This window comes from Cavia porcellus, unplaced genomic scaffold (assembly GCF_034190915.1).
Source record: "Cavia porcellus strain 051 isolate PalLab524CR breed Dunkin Hartley unplaced genomic scaffold, mCavPor4.1 scaffold_16, whole genome shotgun sequence".
NCBI lineage: Eukaryota > Metazoa > Chordata > Mammalia > Rodentia > Caviidae > Cavia > Cavia porcellus.
In genome coordinates this window covers 34173033-34192247 of record NW_026947499.1, presented here as the reverse complement: position 1 = coordinate 34192247, position 19215 = coordinate 34173033, and the positions used below count along the sequence as shown (strand labels likewise).

Here is a 19215-nt window from a genome sequence, read left to right as displayed (position 1 = left end):
TTGCTTGAGTAGGAACACAATGCTTCTTGTCCCTTTATTAATGTTGCCCATGGTCTTAGGCCTCTGGGAGGATCCAGCTGAGGTTGACCCCTGCTGCAGAGTGTAGTTACCCTGTCCTCAGGTCAGAGGACCAGAGCAACACACTGTGGAGCAGAGATTTCCTGAGTGTATAAATCCCCAGTGGGCAGGTTGGGCATTAGCCCATGGTCCTTAAATGGGGTCTGGGTCTAGGGTCACTCCACGTCTGTGCCTATTGCCTGGGAAAAGCAGCCACTGTCCTGCTGCTTGTTGGACACTTGGTTGAAGAAAGTCTAGTACCTACTTGGTCTTAAGAAAAGGAGGTGGTCCTGCTGCCTTGAACGCTTACTCCAATCTCTTGGACAGGAGGAGCTTCTGGCTGCTGGGGAAGCATGCAAGGGGACAGACAGGTCAGGAAGCAGGAACAGAGGGGCTGCCCTCTACAAAAGGGGAAGGGTGGGATGATGGCTCTACACTGGAGTTCTGTCTGAGATATGACCCCAGAGCCCCTCTGCCCAACCCTTATAGGTCGCAGAGATAAAGAGGTATGTGTGTGAAATGTCCTCCAGCTGATACAGTAAAGGAGCAAGGGAAGCGAAGTTGGAATTTCACGCCTGGGTAGAAGGAGAGGTTAGTCCATAGGGAAGAATGAAGAGATGAGCAATCTCAGCTGGGAAGTTCTGTGCACTGGTAGCGTCCAGGGAGCCTGCCCCTTGCAGACCAGCAGGTGGTGGGAAAGTGCCTTTATTGGTCCCAAGAGGCCACAGGTAGGCAGGAAGCAGTTCAGTCTGGGGAACAGGCATGGCGAGCCGTCCAGAGCAGGTCAGGCACAACACCGGCGTGCAGCTGGAGGATGGAGCCCACGCTGAGCAGGTGCATGATCTGGTGGGAATTGCCCCAGTAGTCGAAGCGGCCGGGCCCCCAGCGCTCTGGCAGACGGGCCACATTCACCAGCCCTCCAAGCAGTGCCAGTGCATCCATGCGGAGGTAGCAGGGCAGGGAGCCTGGGGCCCCTGACCCTAGACCTACTCCACGGGCCCCAAATACCAGCAGGCGAGCCCCAGCTTGCCAACCAAAAGCTCGGAGCCGAGCACTGGTAGAAGGGGCTGTGAGGGCACGCCAGCCAGCCACGGCTGACAGCATAGTATAGCCCACTAAGGCAGCCGGGCGCAGCCAGGGCCTGCAGGCCAGGGTACAGTGTATGATGGGCAGAGCCCCTGCAGAGAGAAAGAGAGGGCAATCAGGCTGAGGCTGCTCAGGGATCATGCCAGAAACCCTTGCCTCCCCCTCCCTGGAACCCTGGCTCACCAAGAGTGTTGACGAGGCAGACCCCACACATATCCAGGGCGAGAAGCCGGGCGTACACTGGACTGCCCCCTTGGTGGCACATGAAGAGGTGATATAACACTGAGGCTGCAGGGGGGGCCACGCAAGCCACACAGTGTGTGCCCCCCAGCCAGCCATCCTTGCCCAGCTGACTCCAGGGCATGGTCATCGGCACCAGCACCAGGAAACCCAGCAAGGCCACCCCTGGGGGAAGCAGACAGTAAACAGGTAGTTTCAGCTTAGGTCACTTCCAAAACAGGACCAGTCTAGAGTTGATGCAAGAGGGATGAGACAGATCTGAAGTTGACCAGCAATGCAGCATAGAGGCAGCTCAGGGCTACAGCCTTTCAGAAACTGTCATGGCTCACTGAAGTTCTGGGAAGTAAAGATGATGAGACTCACTTTGCAGGTGAGGAAACAGACACAGAAGCCAAGTAACCTGCCTCAGGCAAACTAAGCAGTAAGCGAAGGACTGTGAAGAAGCCCAAGATACCTACTTCCCAAGCTGCCCTCACCCCTCAAACAGCAGGCCCCACCAGGCCTGCCTGTCCTGAGTGTCCACCCTGGGAGGCAGGACCTCAGGCTGCATTCTCAGTAGAATATGTGGGTAACATACTAGCCCCAGGGCTGGTCCCCATACAAATGGAGGGTTGAGCCATTTTTGTCTTCCAGAAAGGGCCTAGGCCAGATATGTCCAGAGGGAGAGCAAGGGGCTAAAAGAACTTGTTTTGTTTCCTCTCCCGGGGCTCCACTCCTCCGAACTCAAAAGCCCTTCTAGGAGATGCCCAGCCCTCCCTACTGGCAATGGTAGTGGCCTAACTGTGGACAGACCAGGACATTAGCTGCCAACATATTTTTGGAGGGGGACTGGCCTATCCATAGTTTGTCACCAGGGAAAGGCCCCCAGGCTAAACCCAGAGGGCTCTGGGCCCCTCTCCTGGCTGGGCCGGCTCAAGGACGGGCAAGTCTGTGTCAGCAGAGCGCTGTGGGTGGTGGAGGAGGGGCGGAGCGCACGGAGGTGGAGGCCGGGGACACACTATCAGGCAGAGCCAAGACAAGGCTGCTGGAGCGGGGGTGGCATTGGGGCCTGGCTGTGGTGCACTTCTTGTCCCAGGCCATTGTCCACACAGTTAACACCCATCTCCAGGATGGGTGCCGGCTGGGAAGGGTGCCCAGGGCACTGGGATTACGAAAAAGTCGGACACCAGGCTCCTTACCCCCAAGGCTCAGCGGGATTAACCGCATCTGCCCCTCACTCTGCCCCCCTCTCTGGTCCTGGGCCCCCCTGCTGAGAAAAGCGGAAGCTGGCAAGCGCGGCTTGGACAATGGCAGCTTTGTCACTGTAGCTCCTAGCCGAGTCAGGGCCGGGACTAGCCTGGGCCAGGGCGCGGAGGTTTTCCCTGGTTTGGAGCCCGGGCACACACGCAGGGTGGGGAGCAGGATGCCCGGAGCGGGGTGCGGCTCACCATGTGTGTAGATGTTGCCCAGCTCGTTGTGCAGGTAGAAGAGGCTGCGCAGGCAGCCCGAGCCGCTGCTGGCCGGCCGGTAGCCGGTCAGCACGAACTTATTGAACTGGAGGTGCGGCGGCGAGCTGGCCCAGTCCAGTAGTCGCGGCCCAGCCAGAAACGCCATGGCCCCGAGCAGCGCTTCTCCTGCAGCTGGGCCTCCTCTTCAGCAGGGCTGCAGTGCCGAGAAGCTCATGCTTGCTGCCTCACGCAGCGACGCCTCACACACCAGACTGTGGACCCAGCCCACTCCGCTCTCGCGCTGCGCGAACCCGCTGCCACCGCGCGTGGGCACAGGTTGGAGATGCTGGCGCCCGCGCAAAGCGACCGGCTGCGCTCCGGGAAGGCGTGCCGTAGGAGTAGCTCTCCTAGAGGAAACGGCCACAGCGAGTCTTCAGGTCTTCTCAAGGAAGCACGGAGGACAGGCACGGCAGGACAAGGGAGGGGACGCCAAGCTCCGCCCCGGGCTCCTCGCCCCCGTCACCCTGGTGGTGTTTCGCGCGCTGGATTCCTGACGTCTACGCTGCCCGGCCCAATGGGCAGGGCTGGCGGGGGAGCTCCTCCCCGAGCTGCCTAGGCCTCCTCCTTCTGTTAGCATAATATATATACAGTTTCAGCTTTATTTGCATGGGGCAGTTGTTGATTTGGGACCTGAGGTCCTGGCTCCACATGTTCTGCTGAAGTGACCTGGCATTTGGTGTCCCCCACGTTCGCACCTGATCTTTCTTGTGATCCCCAGGTTGTCACATTTTTTGGGCACACATCCTCAAGGGCAAAGCCCCTTACATCCAGCCCTACCTTGCTGTTGGGGCTCTGTCCAAGGTGCTACTGGCGCAGACCACTTTGGGAGGGTCTAGGCAAGCTCCTGGGCGCCCCCACTATGACTTGAGGGGGTGTATGAGGAAGAGTCTAGTCTGGGCCTGGACCAGCTCAGTCTTTATCGTGCCCACAAGGTGAACCTTTTGCCCCCAGGTAGAAGGTACGAGGAGAGGGGTGGTTCCATCCTGTCCACCCTGGATGAGTCAGCACATCTCACTGACCTTGTCCTTCCTTGTCCTACAAGACCTCTCAGCCTTCCTTGTCCTACAAGACACACTCATCCATTTGGTCCCTTTATCCTCTGCATTCCAGAAGGCTCCACCAAATTAATTGTGTAAAACACCTTTCATTTCATGAATACAGGGAATTCTCCACTGCTGTACCTCACTAACATAGCTGCTCCCTCCATGTAAGAACTTTGGAGGCCTAATCAAAATAGACTCTCTATTTAAGGTGTAGGGTGGAACTTTTGTTGACTGCTGACCTCTTATTGAGGACAGCAGTCCAGGACCACCACACGAGGAGCTCAAAGACCACTGAAACCACAGACCACCCCCATATCAAGGTTCATGGGTTGGAAAGCTAGATTTTTCTTGTCCTTTGGCCTAGAACACCTGGACCCCAAAGGTCAGGCCAAGTCCACACCATAGCATTAGATGTTTCTTGTCCAATTTCTGGTGTCCCCAAGATGGTCAGAGGCTGATCTTCCTTTGAAGGGGTAGAAGACCGAGGTAGGGTGCAGTGTAATGTCTCAAGTGTCCATCTCGATAGCACAAGGTCCCATGTCCTACAGACCCTCTGGGACAAAGTCTGGGAGCAGTCAGAGAGCAGAGATGAGTGAGCGCAAGGAACTCTGGCTGGAAGCACTCAGGGGCCGGTAGCCTGCAGCAGGACTTTCAGCCTGGGGGTCTCCGGTAGGACAAGGCAGGGCCATCCTTCTGGGCCTTCGGTACCACACAGTCCAGCTTCTCCCAGTGTCCCTGGAAGGTCCCAACGTTGGTGGCCCTTTTCCTGGAGCCAGCAAGCAGTTCCTAGGAAAGGAGCAGATATCAGCAGGACCCCTACTCAGTCCCACCTCCAGCATCCTATTCTGTCTGGGATCCATGTAGCTCTGTGTGTGCATCCAAAGCCTCACCCCCTCAAGAGCACAGGAGTCCTTTTCTAGCTTCACCCCCACCTGGGCGCCCAAGTCCCCACCAGGATCCCAAGTTCCCACCAGGGCCTCATTTCCTTGGATTCTAAGGTGTCAGACTCCTGGTGCTTGGTCCACCCTCAAGCCCTGCCCCAGTGCCCACACCGTCGGCGCAGGAGATGCAGCAGCAGCGACAGGAGCAGGAAGAGCAGCACGGAGACAACTGTCGCCAATGAGAAGACCCGGGCTGTGGATACAGTTGTGGTTAGGGCAGGTTCCTCCTCCCTTCCAGGGCCTGCTCCCTGGCTCACCCCCACCATCCACTTTTCTTGTGCCTCACCCCCCATTGCAGCCTGCAGAGTCACAGGCCTGGGGCTGCAGCTCGCATTGGCCCTGCCAGGAGTCTCCTCGGGGGTCTGGGCAGATCCCTTTGGCTGTGCACGGTCCTCGACTATGTTCTGCAGCCCTGCGGAGCCCAGAGTGAGGCGGGGTGGTGGGGGTGGGCAGCGGGGCGGGGCCGGGGCGGGGCTCACCACGGTAGGTGAGTGCGAAGCCCTGCGCGTGGCCACGAGCATCGCTGTGGAAGGTGAGCAGGACTGCAGCGACCCTCAGGCGCAGAGGCCCGGCTGGCGGCGGGCGGGTCCCGTCGAAGGCCCGCAGCAGGCTTCCCGAGGGGACTTCGCGAAGCTCCAATCTGTCGCGCGGGTCTGCCAGCTCGAAAAGGCGGAAGGTGAGCTCCAGCGCTGCGCCTGACGACGGGCCTACCACCCAGCTGCAGTTCCTGTCTGGTCCATACTCGTCAGGAAAGTCCGGAGAGTAAATGACACCCTGAGGCGCTGTCCAGTTTCCCTGACAGGAGCCCACAGACACTGCGTGCGGGGCCAGTGGTCAGAACCCAGAGGTCAGCGGCACTGTCCCTTAATGGCTGCAGCTTCCACTCTAGCTAGGCCTCAGCCCAGGTCAGCCCAGTCCAAACCCAGACAGCCCAGTCTCCACCCCAAATCTAGGTCCTGCCTAACTTCCATAGGCTCTGCCTTTAGAATAATCCTTGCTTAGGTCCTGGTCTCTAGATCCCTCTTTAGACCCGATGTCAATTCCAGTTCTCTTCCAGGCAGGAACCCCAGCCACCCATTCTACTTTCCTGATTCTGCCCATATCAGGGTACAGCACACCTAGGGTTCTGCCCCGCCTAGACTTGTCTCCTCATCAGAAGGCCCCTCCAGCCTACCACTCACCTTCATAGATGCCTAGTCGCCCGTCGCCACCACACAGCTGGCCGGGATGGCCGAAACAGATCTGGTCACAGTCAGTGGCAGGTGCTCCACGTCCCCGTGCCAAGTCGCTTTCAGAGCCACAGAAGCAGGCATAACCAGCCTCCACACCAGCCAGCTGGGAGCACAGACTGGGTGACCCCAAAGGCAGAGACCCAGGTAGGGGTGAAGTGGTGGGGTCAGAAGTGGGAATCAGACTAAAGGTTCAGAAACCAGTGCCAAGGTCTGGCGTCAGAGTGTTGGGAGTTGACTGGTGTCCTGAGATTAAGGTCAATCAAGGATCACTGTGCAGCGGCCATGGGCAGTACTGTACCTGATAGCCCTTCATGCGGCAGAAACGAAGGCACACCTGGACTGTGAGTTTCGTGGAGGTGCCACTGGGGCCACTGAGAGCCGGGGGTGTACCAGAGTCAACAAAGCACCCTAGGTAGCCAGGCACTGAAGAGACAGTGGGGTCAGATTCTCACCTCTGAAAACAACTCTCCTATTATACTTCCCCCTCTCTCCAGCCAGGCCGACTTACTGTGACATGTGGGGATGTCACAATAACGCCAGTAGATGCCCTCTTCCGTCTCAGCCACATAGCACCATGGTTGCACATCACCATCTGGGTTCCTGGGTAGGGGGAACGGGTGGAAGGCTCAGGATCCCTTTTCCCTTATGTGCAATGTGACCACCAAGATTCCACTCTGTTAGAGGCCATGCACACATGTTCTAGTTTTTGCCATGTGTTTCTGAATATCAATGCATGTAGCTAAGTCATTAAAGGAAACTTGAGGGACTTGATCTCATATTTTAGGACTTTACCCTCACTTGCCATTTCCCTTGCCTTGGAAATATATATATATATATATATATATATATATATATATATATATTTCCCCTCCCCCCTTTGGTTATTTGAGACAAGGTCTCACTATGCTGTTTAGGCTGGCCTTGAGCACACTTTGTAGGCCAGACTGGTCTTACATTTGCAGCAATCTTTCTGCCTCAGCCTCCCGAGTGCTGAAATTACAGGTGTGCACCACCATACAGCCCAGCTGTTTTATTTTATATTTGTTTTTTTGAGATAAGATCTCATTGTATAGTTCAGGCCAGCTTTTAACTCATTATGGAGCCCCAGCTGGCTTCAAACTCACAGCCATCCTCCTGCCTCAGCCTCCCAGTGCTGGGATTCCAGGCATGCACAACAATGCCCTACTTAGATCTCAGTCCTTTCCCAAAAAACAACAACAACAAAAAAAACCGGTCTGTGCATCCCACCCTGCGCCTCCCCCAGCGCAAGATAGGCCTTGCCCCGGCTTTGACTCCACCCCTAGATCCTCCAGCTGGGCTAAAGTGCAGAAGTTTTTGAGGTTCACAAGTAGCCCCCTCAGATCACTGCCCAGAGCTCGGGGTCCAGCCTTGCCCTCACCGGCAGAAGTTGTGCGCGCCCAGCCCCCAGCGGCCCTGCGGGTCACTGGCGCTACTGTAGCTGTGCTGCTGTGTCTGGTCCCAGAAGAGACACGGGCGTCCTGTCCCGCGTGGGCCTGTGTGGTTCTGGTGGCCACGATAGTCGGCCCCATTCACCTGGAAGCACTCGGACAGACCTGCTGGGCAATCACGGGACCTGGGGAGACTGGACCCTTCTAGGGCAGAACCCCCACTCCCGCCTGGATCACCGTCAACACACCCCAGTGTCCGCCCCCCGCGGGGCCCTTGAGCTGCTCAGCTGTTCCTGCCACCTTCTCTGCCGCCTATCCGGCCTCAGCCTCGAGGCCCCAACCAGCCCTGGTGGAGAGGCCGAGGATGGAGCGGTGACCAAGACTTGGCCCTCTACCTGACTCACCTGGACTCTTCAGGCTTCCTGCCCAGGCCCTGCGCGGCTGCAGCAGCGGGATAAAGAGGAGGAGGCCCAGCAGGGCCCGTGTCCCCATCGTCCCCAACCTGGGAAAGTTGTCTTGGCCCGGAGACGACCCGACCACCCCTTGGGCCGTTCTGGGGTCTCCTAAGCGACCTTCGGGGTGTTGTCCTTTGCTGTCCTCCTCTCACTCTCTGGACGGCGCTGTCTGCCTGGGGGAAGATATCTCCCGGGGATCTTTGCCTCCCAGGGTCTGTGCCTCTTGGAGGTGTCTCTCTGCCCTTGTCCTTGACCGGGGGTCTCTCGGGAGGATCCAGCCGGGGCTTTCTCAGTCTGTGCGTCCCTGCTCTGGGTAGTGCCTCGGCGTCCGCACCCTCCCCCTTCCGCTGCGCCTGGCTGTCTGCCTCTTCCTCGCCTGGGTCTCTAAGGCGCTAGCTCTTACCCCCCTTACCCCCCACCCCGCGGGTCCACCCCCACCCCAGAGCGGGAAGCCCCGCCCGGGACAGGAGCGCAGGCAGCAGGTCCAGACGCCTCCCACTCCCGCCCGCCCCCCCCCCAGGACCCCCAACATCCCGGCAAACCACTCCCCGCCCCTTCCCTCCCTTCCAAGGGTCAATGCGAGTTCTAGTGGAAGGGTGTGGAGGGGGACAGGCCGATCTAGCAGACAAGGGATCCTAAAATGGGACATGCAAGATCCCTCCCGCTGCAGCAGGGAGTCTCCAGGTCACACGCACCCTGGTTCAAGTGCCTGCATTCTCCCCCTCGTTCACCCATTCATCGTCAGCAGCTCGCACGCGCGCTCACTCCTCCTTCCCCAAGCTCCGATGCCGCTGGCTTCAAGGAGGAAGCGCCACTCCCTGCCCCCGCACCCGCGAGACAGGCGAACCTCGATGGGCGGCGGGCGCTCGGTTCAGGACAGGCAGGGGCAGCTGGCGTCTGGGGAGGAAGGCAGCTGCGCCCCCGGCCCCAGCCTCCCCCCACCCCCACCCCGCTCCTTCCCCGGACCCCGGCCCGGCGCTCAGAGCCATGGCAGTGCTGTGGAATTCCCCCAGCGGTGCCCCCCACCTGGCGGGGGAGGGGGAGGGGAGCAGGCCCAGGCAGGCGTGGGGGGAAATTCCCCGCCCCCTCCTCCTGGGCCCGACTCCTCAGAATTGTCTGATCTGGCGCTGCCAGCCCGCTGCCCCCAGGGTTTGGGGGGAGGCCAGCGCAGGTGCGTGGGAGGGCGGAGGCCGAGTGAAGTAGGTGGAGGGAGGCAGGGGCCCCAGATCCTTTGCCCATCAGTCCAGCCTGTCACCCTACGTCAAGGCCCCAGAGGCTGTCCACCGGGGGCCCAGCTAGCTCCCTGATCCCAGCCTGATACCCATTCTGGCAGCAAACGAAGAAGCAAGATTTGGGGACAGGATGGCACGGGGAAGACTCTGAGAGACCAAGGTGCCCGTTGGTGATCTGACCCACCGAGATTGCAGTTAATGCCTCAGGAAGTCTCTTGTGTCTCCTGGGGTTGGGGACAGACGTGTGCTGGGAGATAGGGCATTAGAAGGAGGTGGCCCAGAGTCGGGGTGCCTCCTCCCAGGTTGAGTACTGGAGTGGGAGTTTCCTTCCTCTGCTGGCCTTACACTGAAACCCACCAGGCACCCCCTAACCACAGAGGAATCAGGGGCTACTGTCCACACTGGTCTCCCTTGTCCCCCCCACCTGAGAGCCTATGAAGAATGTCAGGGTGCAGACATTGTGGTAAAAAGGGTGAAGTAGAGAACAGGGTCAGTCAGGACATCTGTATTCTTTTTTTTGTACTGGAATTGTACTCAGTATCTTGTGCTTGCCAGGCAGAGGCTTAGGCCACTGAGCTGTATCCCCGGGCCAAGCTGTTCGTGTTCTAAATGAAAATCATGGGAGGCTTGGTGGAGGAATCACACAGATGGGAGTAAGACAAGGATCCACCTCGGGGACTGGCGCCTCCTGCAGAGCGCAGCTGAGGAGATGTAGGCAAGGACCACAAGCTTCTCCTGTCTCAGTTCATTCCTGGAACCTCCCAGAACTAAGAAAGGCCTCAGAGCGTGCGTGCACACCCATACCCACCCAGCATTCAGCACTCGGTGCTCTGCTAGCAGCAGCCTGACTGCTCCTAAGGGCCATGCTGGGTGAGTGAAGTGGCAAGGTTTTCATTTCCCCATTCCCCAGACCCACCAACTGTGTTCAGAGGCCACTGCAAGCTGGTGTGGTGTTGGAGTTGAGACTCAAGCATTCTGCTCTTCATGACCCAAAAGCTAGTTGCAAATGCTGTCCTCATCCTATACTGTTTTTCTGGGGGGTGGGGGATGGGGGAGGTCCCTAACCGCAGGAATTTCTGAGTATAGAGACATTAGTTCTCTCTTGTCTTCTTTTGAGAGTCTCACATCCCTGCAGTGCATTGCACAGATGAGGCTACTGAGGCCAGGGAGGGACAGGGGTCAACCTAGGATCACTGGAGGGGGGTGTCTAACCCTGGTGGTACGCTGGTACTCAAAGCAAGGAATTCACAGGAATAGGCCTGCCACATGGGGGCAGCAAAGAGCTCAGGCTTTGGGCTTGGATGGAGAAGAGTCCTGTGCCAGGAGGGGCCTTGTCCTTTCTCTCCTCCTGCCATGTAATACCAGTTTGCAGGTTCAGGGGGAACATAGTGAAAATGTGGGGGACGCTGAGATGAGGAGTCAGGCCATTTTGTCCCAGTAGACATCCCTGGGAGTAGGTGCAGAGATTGGGGCTCCTGGGCCCAGAACTTTTCTGTGCAGAAAGCCAGTCAGAGAGGGTGGACTTGGTGTGGAGTCAGGTGCTTTGGTCTTGTCTCTTTTGTTTTTTCACTTTTCTGTGGGGATAAATTTTCCTTTGAGGCCTGGCCCTCGTGACAGGGTATATGCAGCCACCAAGGCAAAAGGAGGAAGCAGAATGTTCTGTGTGAAGCAAACTGCCCTGGGGATCCCTGGGCAGGTCCTGGGGAAAATGAACCAGGTAGACCTCATCTCCAAGCCCCTTCTCCACCTGAGACCTGGAAGAGGGGTGCGGGGTGAGGAGCACCTTTCAGCATCTCAGAAGGAAGCTCCCTGCAGGGCGATCCCAGAGTCCCAGTCACACGCTCCCTAGTCACACAGCTGTGGTTCTGCAATCTCTTCTCAGGGGAGAGCCTTGTTCCTCCCACCTGCTCTACCCACCATGTGTTTACTAATGCTGGTTCCGCCAGCTCCTGCGCAAACCACTGCACCCTATTTTCCTGCCTTCCTTTGCATTAGGTGTAGTTATAGGGGCAAGTTCGGTGCACATCCTCCTCACTGCCAGCAGCTTGTTACAAATGCAAGTCTGTCTTACAATCTACCTTTCCCCAAGATCCCTGGGTGCTACAGTGTGGGAAACACTGATGCAGGCCCCTGCTAGTTGCTCTGCAACAGCCTCAGTTTCTCTTTACTTACTGAGTAAAGAGGGGCCCCAAGACACAAGAAGAGGTCACGCTAATTGATGAGGATGCTAATGCTGAGCAGGCAGGGCAAGGTGGCACCACCACACCTAGCATGCCCTGCCTTCTCCAGCTGCCCCCCCCAGTACTAGGGATTTAACCCAGTGCCTTTGCACTGATCTATATTCCCAGTCCTTTTTTGTTGTTGTTGTTCTTTCTTCTTTACTTATTTATGTACTTATTTGAGATAGTAGTTCACACTGGTTTTGAACATACTATGTAGTCTATGCTGGCTTCTAACTCAAGGCTCAGCCTTCCAAGGCCTGGAATCACAGGCTTGTGCCACCATGCCTACCACCTTATTTTTGAGATAGGATCTTGCTAAGTGCCCAACCTGGGCTCGAATTTGGATCTTCCTGTCACAGCGTCTTGCATCACCACACCAGGCTTTCTACACACCTCTCTTCATCCGTGTTTGGTTCATAAGGCTTCTGTAGCAAAGTTCCACAATCTGGGTGGCTCAAATAACAGAAAATCATTGTCTCACATTTTGGGGACCATATGTTGGAGATGGAGGTATTGGCTGGGCTGATTCCTGAGGGGCTTATGTTTCAGGCGGTTTGTGTCAGTCTCTGGCATTCTTTGGGATATAGGAGCATCACTCCAAGGTGCCTTTACCAGTCACATTATGTGCAGGCCTGTGTCCAAATGATCTTTTCCCACCCTGCCCCTACCCCCACTTCGCCCCACCATTGGGCCCCTTCTCATTCCCCAGTCCTGGACTCTTTCTTACCTCTGAGCCTGAACCCTGTGCTTCCCTCCGGATGAAGATATCCACCCCTCCACCCCCCACCCCCATCTTCCTTTCCTGGGCCACTTCCTGCATGCTCCTCTGCATGAGACATGGCTGTCTCACCACTTCTGGAGTCGCCTGGTTCTGCCCTCACCTAGGAGTTGGGTGAGGATTGCATAGTGGGCCCCTCCACCATAATGGGGGTGTTGCTCACCTTTGCACAAGAGGCCCAAAGTCGGGAGCCAGGCTCACTTCCCCCTGGGAGGGGTACATGGACACCAGCCTGGACACAGCCAGAGGGACCCAAGTTTGGAAACTCACTTTGATTTTGTCCTTGATCTCCTAGGATTTGACATATCTTGATCTCCCTAGGCCTCAGTTTCCCTGTGATGCCACCAAATGCTCACAGCTAGGGAAACTGGATCCTCATCAAACAGTAGTTCAGCAACTTGGGTGAGGGAAGGAGGCTGGGGAATTGGGTAGACCAGCAGCCGATGCAGAACCGGGAGTGGTCTGCTGGGGGCGCCAGAGGACTCTGCTGCTTCGGGAATCCACGCGACTTTCTGGAATTTGGTCTGGCCCTGTGGTTTGGAAACTGTTGGAGCAATGGAATCCTCCATCTATCTGTCTGTCTAGCTCGCTGGCCAGTTCACAGTGTCACTGTGCGGGGCTGGGGAGGGGCTGTGATTGGGGTTTGGGGCTGTGTTGCGTGACCAGGCAACTTCCTCCGGCTCCTCCTTCTTAGGGCAGTCAGGGCAGGAAGGCTTTCGCTTTCGAAGGCTCCAGAAAAACGCATTGGTTTCGCAGGGAAGCTGGGCTCGGTACTGCGGTGAGTGTGGCCGGGTGTGTTGGGGCCTCTGGGAGAGCGGCTGGGTGGATGGAGCGTGGTCTGCAATTGTCTCTCACCCTTTCCAGATAGGTGAAGAGTCAATCATGAGCTGGTTCCAGAAACAGCTAGGCTGGAACACGAAGGTGAGAGCCACACCCCCTACCCCCCATCTCCACAGACCCCTCACTGTTGTCTTTTCTCTTCTCTCCCCAGAACTATAGCAGCAGCCAGGGGCTACAAATGCCCATAGGCATCCCCATTGCACTTGGAGTCCTGGCCCTCCTCGCCCTGCTGGCCCTGGCCTGTAACTGCCTCGCAGAGGTGCCTGCTCCCCCGACCCATGCCCTCCAGACCTCCCCTGTGCTGGCTGCTCCCCCACCTCACACAGCTCTCTGTGCCCCCAGGCCTGGAAATCCAAATGGAGGCCCTGCTGCCAGAGGTGGTGGCACCTTCGCCCTGGAGATGACCTGCAGCTTGTATCCCTTCAAAGCTAGGATGAGTGGCAACTGGGAGCCCTCTCCACAGAGCCCAGCTCGCTATAGCTGCCTTCCCCTCCATCCCTCAAGGGACCCTCAGCTTTGGATCAGAGAAGAATAGAGTGTTGGCCTAGCACCTAGCAAACACTCAGAAATAATATGTTAATATGGATATTGTGGCTTGAGTCCATGAGGGAAGGGCAGCAGCATGCTGGGGGACATAAGGAGGGTAGCAATCAGGAACAGTTGCCCTCCCCCAGCTGTGGCATGGACTCCTCACCCCAGTGTGGCAGAGATTCTGTTGCTCTCACTTTTAGCAGTAGCCTCTCTTTTGGGGAAAACAGGGTTACCCAAAGGACAGCCAGGAGCTGGAAGAGTCACTGGGGAATGGCAGAGTGGGGAGAGGGGAGGTCAGGTATTGCCAAGCAGGTGGTGGGTGCTGGGCTTGGCACCCCAGGCTCCGCCTCTGGCCTCTCCCCCAAGAGGACGCACCCACATGCAGGGCGCCTTGGGACCTCTTCAGTCTTTCTGCCTCAGCTTGGGCAGCACAGGAGATGCTAAGGTCCACCTGAGCATGTGTGGGTTTCCTGGCTGAGGGGGCACAAAGCTGGTGGGGACCCCACACTCACCTTCCCAGACCCAGGGGAGCTGCTCATGCTGCCTGGGCTCCTGAGTTCAGCCTCCAGGGCTATGTGACAGCACTTTCTGAGACAGGAAGGGAAAATTAGGAAGGGAAGTAGGTTAGGGGTTGTGGCCAGAAGAATTCTCAGATGGGCCCCAGATTCGTACTCCCAGGCATCTGCATGCAGACCTGTGAGTGTATGGGTGTCTTTCTTGTGATCAGGTTGTGTTATGTGGCAACAATGAAGGGATGTTTGCAGATGTAATTAAAAGTCTCTAAACAGCCTTCAGTGGTGCAGGCCTGTAATCCCAGCACTCTGGGAAGCTGAGGCAGGAGGATCTCAAGTTTGAGCTCAGCTTGGGAAATTTAACAAGACCCTATCTTAAAAAACAAAGTAGGGGCTGGGGAGTTGTCTTAGAGTTAAACAAAGGAGATGGGCTGGGTGTGATGCTGCACACCTATAGGTGATTTGGGAGGCTGAAGCTGGCAGATGGCTTGAGCCCAGGAGTTAGAGGCCAGCCTGGGCAGCACAACAAGAGCTTGTCTCAAAACGAAAGCACAAAGGAAAGTGTGGAGAGACGAGCCAGGAGGGCTGGATTCAGTCAGTGAGCCTTGAGCAGAAGTAACAGAGATGCTTGTCTTCCTGCTGAGAAACAAATAGCTTTGAGTCCCACCCATAGCTTCAGAGAGATGACTTCTGCCATGGCTGTGCGAACTTGGAAGAGGACCCTGCACTGACCGCAGCCTGAGACACTTTGGGCAGAGGACCCCTGTCTGCTCTCTCAGACCCCTGGGCCACCAAATGTGTGAGATAATAAATGGACATTTTAAGTCGCCAAGTGTGTGATGATGTTTTGGGCAGCAAAGTGTATGCCAGAGAGGACAGGCTTCAGGGGTGAAGTTGGCAAGGGTGTCAGCCAAGGGCTTTGAGGGGTCAGGGGCATGCTGACAGGAGTACGCTCAGCCCAAAGTGGGCCCCCTGAAGGCAGGTGAGCATCCTGGTTGCATCCTGTCCCTTATCTGGGACTTCAGACTGGGGACAGGCTACCAATGGGTCTCCTCCTCAGAGAATGGGATGCTGTCTACTGGGGTGGGTGGAGATATAACTATATTCTCTAAACAGGTGGTCTGAGGCCCGTGGGATGCTGCTCAATTGTCTCCAGAGGCCTCTGGCTTCTGGTCCTTGAGCTGGGTAGTCATTTTTGATATGGAGCCTAGCTATCGTGGGGCCCACTGGAGATGTGGCACAAGTAGAGGCTGCTACAGTCATTGGTGTTGTGTGCCTGGCGCCCAAGTGAGTTGGGGGCCAAAGGATGGGGATATCTGTCAATACAGAGACCTACTAAATGGTGTTATGGTGCCATACTCAGACTCCCCAAATCCTCTCAGCACCCTAGAGGATCCTGTAGGAAAGAGCCTCCTTTAGCCAGGTAACACTGGCTGAAGAGAGTGGGAGAAACTGGACTGCATCCTGGAGGATGAAATTGTTCTGGAAACAGATGGTGAGGATGGGAGCACAGCTCTATGAAGGCACTAAAAGCCACTAAATTGTGCAAATTGTGTCATAGGTGAATTATATCTCAATGAACTGTTATTAAAGACAATCTCAGTCTCTCAAGAGGCTGAGGCTGGAGGATCATAAATTTCAAGCATAGGTGGGGCGATTTTAGTGAGATTCTGTCTAAAAAAGAAAAAGGGGGCTGGGGATTTAGCTCAGCGGCATAAGTGCCTGCCTTGCAAGCAGGCAGTCGTGAGTTCGATCCCTGGTACCGATCAAAAGGAAAAAGGCAAAAAAAAAAAAAAAAGAAAGAAAAAGGCTGGGGATGTAGCTCAGCAAGGACCTTGGGTTTACTCTCCAGTACTCCAAAATAAACCAATACATAAATAAAAATTTAAAAATACAAAAATGAATTTTACTAGGCATGGCAACACACACCTATGATCCCAGCACTCAGGAGGCTGGGACAGGAGGATCTCAAGTTTGAGGCCTGCCTGAACTGCGTAGTGAGACTATCTCAAAAAAAAAAAAAAAATTAGAAAAGGGTTGCAGTTATAGCTCAGTGGTAGAGTACTGAGGTTAATCAGTATGAGGAAAAAAACAGATCAAGATTGGTAGCAGTACTGACACCTGATGGATTAGAGGAAGGACAGGGTGCCTCTGCCAGGGATTCTCTGGCAGGGATTCCTGCCAGGGTAGTGGTCCAGCAGTCAAGAAACCGGGTACTGCTAGTGGCCCTGGGAAGTCTGGGGAAGGTCCAGGGCAGCTCAATGCCCAAAGCTGGTCAGCAGGAAAGAGGGCCAGGCTGGAGCTGCTAACAGACCGATCCTCAGTGGCCTGTGAGAGTGGATGTGCAGATGGGCTGTGTCCAGCTCCCAAGACACCAACCCCACGCTAAGAGGTTGGGTGGTGACAAGAAGCCCACACAGGGGTGCTAGGCAGGAGAAGCCATCAGGAGGGGTCAAGGAGGTATGTTCAGTGCTCAGGGAAGCTCTGAGAAGCACCCACCAACCTTGGTGACCAGGCTGTCCTTATTCTGTCTTGACAGAATAGATGGGGACAGGAGTTGAGCTGGGACTGACAAGAGGACAGAGCCATTAAGTGTTTCCATGAAACTCATCTTACAACCTTAGGGACAAGGTCAGGAAGGCCAGTGGCTCTGAGAGGTGGCCACTGCCATTGTTTTCAGTTTGAGTTCCTTGTCCACACTTTTGCTGTCCTTGGCAATAGTTTTTTTTTTTTTTTTTTTTTTTATCTTTTTCATTTTTTATCGGTACCGGGGATCGAACTCACGACTGCCTGCTTGCAAGGCATATGCTTGGCAATAGTTTTTTTAAAGGACAGTTTCATCGTGTTGTCCAGGCTAGTCAAATTCCAGTGCATAAGTAGTCCTCCTGCCTCAGCCTCCTGACTAGCTGGGACTATCGGCACATGCCATCATGCCCAGCCAATTTTTTTTAATTCATGAGACATTGTTTGCAGTCACACTAAAGGCACAGACACATGCCAGTGTCCTGTGGTGCAGATACATTTTTTATTTTTTCTGCAGTACTGGGGATTGAACTAGGAGCTCCTACATGCTAGGCAAGAGCTCTATACATGAGCTACTTCCTCATTCCTTTTAATTTATTGCTCTTGGTTTTCGGTTTTGTTTTGAGACAGGATCTCACTATGTAGCCGAGGCTGGCCTTGAACTAGCTACACAGATCAGGCAGAACTCAAACTTATAATCCTTTTGCCTCAGCCTCCACAGTGCTGGGATTATAGGTATGTCATTGTACCTGGATTTTTATTTTTATTGAGATGGGGTCTCACTATGCAGTTCAGGCTGACCTTGAGCTCACTTTGTAGCCCAGGCTGGATACCTGGCTTTTTATTTTAAAAGTTATTTATTGGGGCTGGGGATTTAGCTCAGTGGCATAAGCGCCTGCCTTGCAAGCAGTCAGTCATGAGTTCGATCCCTGGTACCAGTAAAAAGGAATGACAAAAAAAAAAAAAGTTATTTATTAAATTAGGTTTAGTGATGCACACCTGTATTCCCAGCAATCAGAAGGCTGAGGCAGGGGAAATGCCACGATTCTGGGCTACACGGTGAGTTCAGAGACAATGTGACCTACACAGTGAGGCCTTGTGTCAAGAAAAAAGGAAAACAGTATTGCTTTTTCAACAGATGGTATTACTTCTGCATGATGCGCGCCCCTAGATGATGTGGGGGGGGGGGTCCCAGAAAACCCACCTCACACTGCTGGCTCTTAAGAACTGAAAATGTGTGTGCAGCAGTGTCAGTGACCACGGTAACTCAAGCAGCAGCTCTCCGTGCTGGTAAATGTCTGAAGCTAAGGGCCACCACTCTGAGCACCTCTTGTAATCATAGAAGCCAAAGGTAACTTTTATTCATCTTATGATAGCTCAATAAATTTAGTACTAAAATATTTATACAAATTTTTCTTTTCCTGAAGTATAGAGTTTTTGTTTGTTTGGACAGGGTTTCACTAAATTGCCCAGGCAGGACTTGAACCTGTAAGGCTCTTGCCTTAGCCTCTGTTATCTGGGATTATGGGCATTGGCCACAACACCTGGCTCATCACAGGGTGTGTTGGAGGTCTCTGAGCAGAATGTGGGAAGCAGAGGGTAGGCTGCTGAGGGCCCTCACTGGCTGCTGCCTAACCCACAATAGCAGCATCTAGGAGGAAGACTTGGTGAGTCTCCTTCTGGGACAGCTCACAGCTCTGAGCCACAGTGCAGCTGTGAAGGGCTGACACCAGCCTGTTGAGGCTGAGTGGATGCGCAGCAGAGCTGGGTGGCCTGCAGTCATCCAGGGCAACAACTGTCTTGGCGTCCTGTCCATATGCACACTGGCCATTGTCAGCAACATGACTGTTCCCCTTCACTGTCTTTATGCCCTCTTTTGGGTGTGGTGAACTGTAACAAGTGAACAGGGAAGATGATGGTCAGACCTATGGAGACCCAAGGTGCACAGGTTGCCACTCGCTCTTCTTGAGTGTGGATGCCTTCCCCTGGCTGTGGCACTTCCTGTGGCATGCACACTTATAGCACAGAGGGTCAGGTGGGGTTCCCTGTCCCACCCTATGGAGTCCATCTCCTCTCTCAGCCTCAGATGGAGGTGCCTCATGTCAGGTGCAGCCACTGTGTTGAGTGTCCACTGCTGAGGGCCAGCAGCGGCACTGCTTGGGAGCCACCTGTCAAATCACCAAGCCCTTTGCCTCAAGTCCATATATCCAATTCTTCTTTTTGGTTTTATTTTCAGACAAGGTCTAAATTACCTCCCAGAGTGCAGAATTACAGGAACATACCACATCTTGCCTAGCCCACTTTCTTGACTAAGGGCAGATCTGGTTGGTGAACCCCAGGAAAGCCAGTAGTTAGGGTTGGGTCATGGACTACTACAACAAATGGGGTTAGCTGCCCAAAAGATAGAGGTGTTAGTGGGGTGACTGTATTTTGCTTGGTACCACTCCTATTTCAGACTTGCCCAGGCTAATGCATGCATGTTCATAGCTGAGAGACAGTGGCAGCAGACTCGAGCCTCTCTCAGCAATGTGACCTGCTCAGTCACAGCCTACAGAGCCCATGGTGCTGCCTCACCACCAGACCTCAGCAGCCCTGCCTGAGGTTCCGGCTCCACGGCCCCACCCCTT

General features: G+C 55.2%; 2 protein-coding genes across 5 annotated transcripts; both read right to left on the bottom strand.

The window, feature by feature from the left end:
- Window positions 1–3355, bottom strand: Paqr4 (progestin and adipoQ receptor family member 4). Its single transcript, XM_003477693.5, has 3 exons — window positions 2811–3355; window positions 1327–1548; window positions 1–1235 (listed from the first exon to the last, which is right to left on the bottom strand). Exons 1-3 carry the CDS (start codon window positions 2974–2976, stop codon window positions 802–804), a joined length of 822 nt encoding a protein of 273 aa, XP_003477741.1. The 5' UTR covers window positions 2977–3355; the 3' UTR covers window positions 1–801.
- Window positions 3356–3994: 639 nt separating this feature from the next.
- On the bottom strand, window positions 3995–8859 carry Kremen2 (kringle containing transmembrane protein 2). 4 transcript variants are annotated; one of them, XM_005007446.4, is made up of 10 exons: window positions 8646–8858; window positions 7900–8123; window positions 7486–7660; window positions 6595–6686; window positions 6385–6509; window positions 6036–6189; window positions 5334–5669; window positions 5141–5266; window positions 4966–5047; window positions 3995–4699 (listed from the first exon to the last, which is right to left on the bottom strand). In XM_005007446.4, the coding sequence occupies exons 2-10, from the start codon at window positions 7985–7987 to the stop codon at window positions 4489–4491; spliced, it is 1389 nt and encodes a 462-aa protein (XP_005007503.1). In that variant the 5' UTR covers window positions 7988–8123; window positions 8646–8858; the 3' UTR covers window positions 3995–4488. The 4 variants fall into 4 exon arrangements, with proteins under 4 accessions (XP_005007503.1, XP_063082435.1, XP_063082436.1 ...); XM_063226365.1 differs by having other exon boundaries at window positions 7900–8119; XM_063226366.1 differs by lacking the exon at window positions 7900–8123 and having other exon boundaries at window positions 8646–8859.
- Between the last annotated feature and the right edge of the window lie 10356 nt (window positions 8860–19215).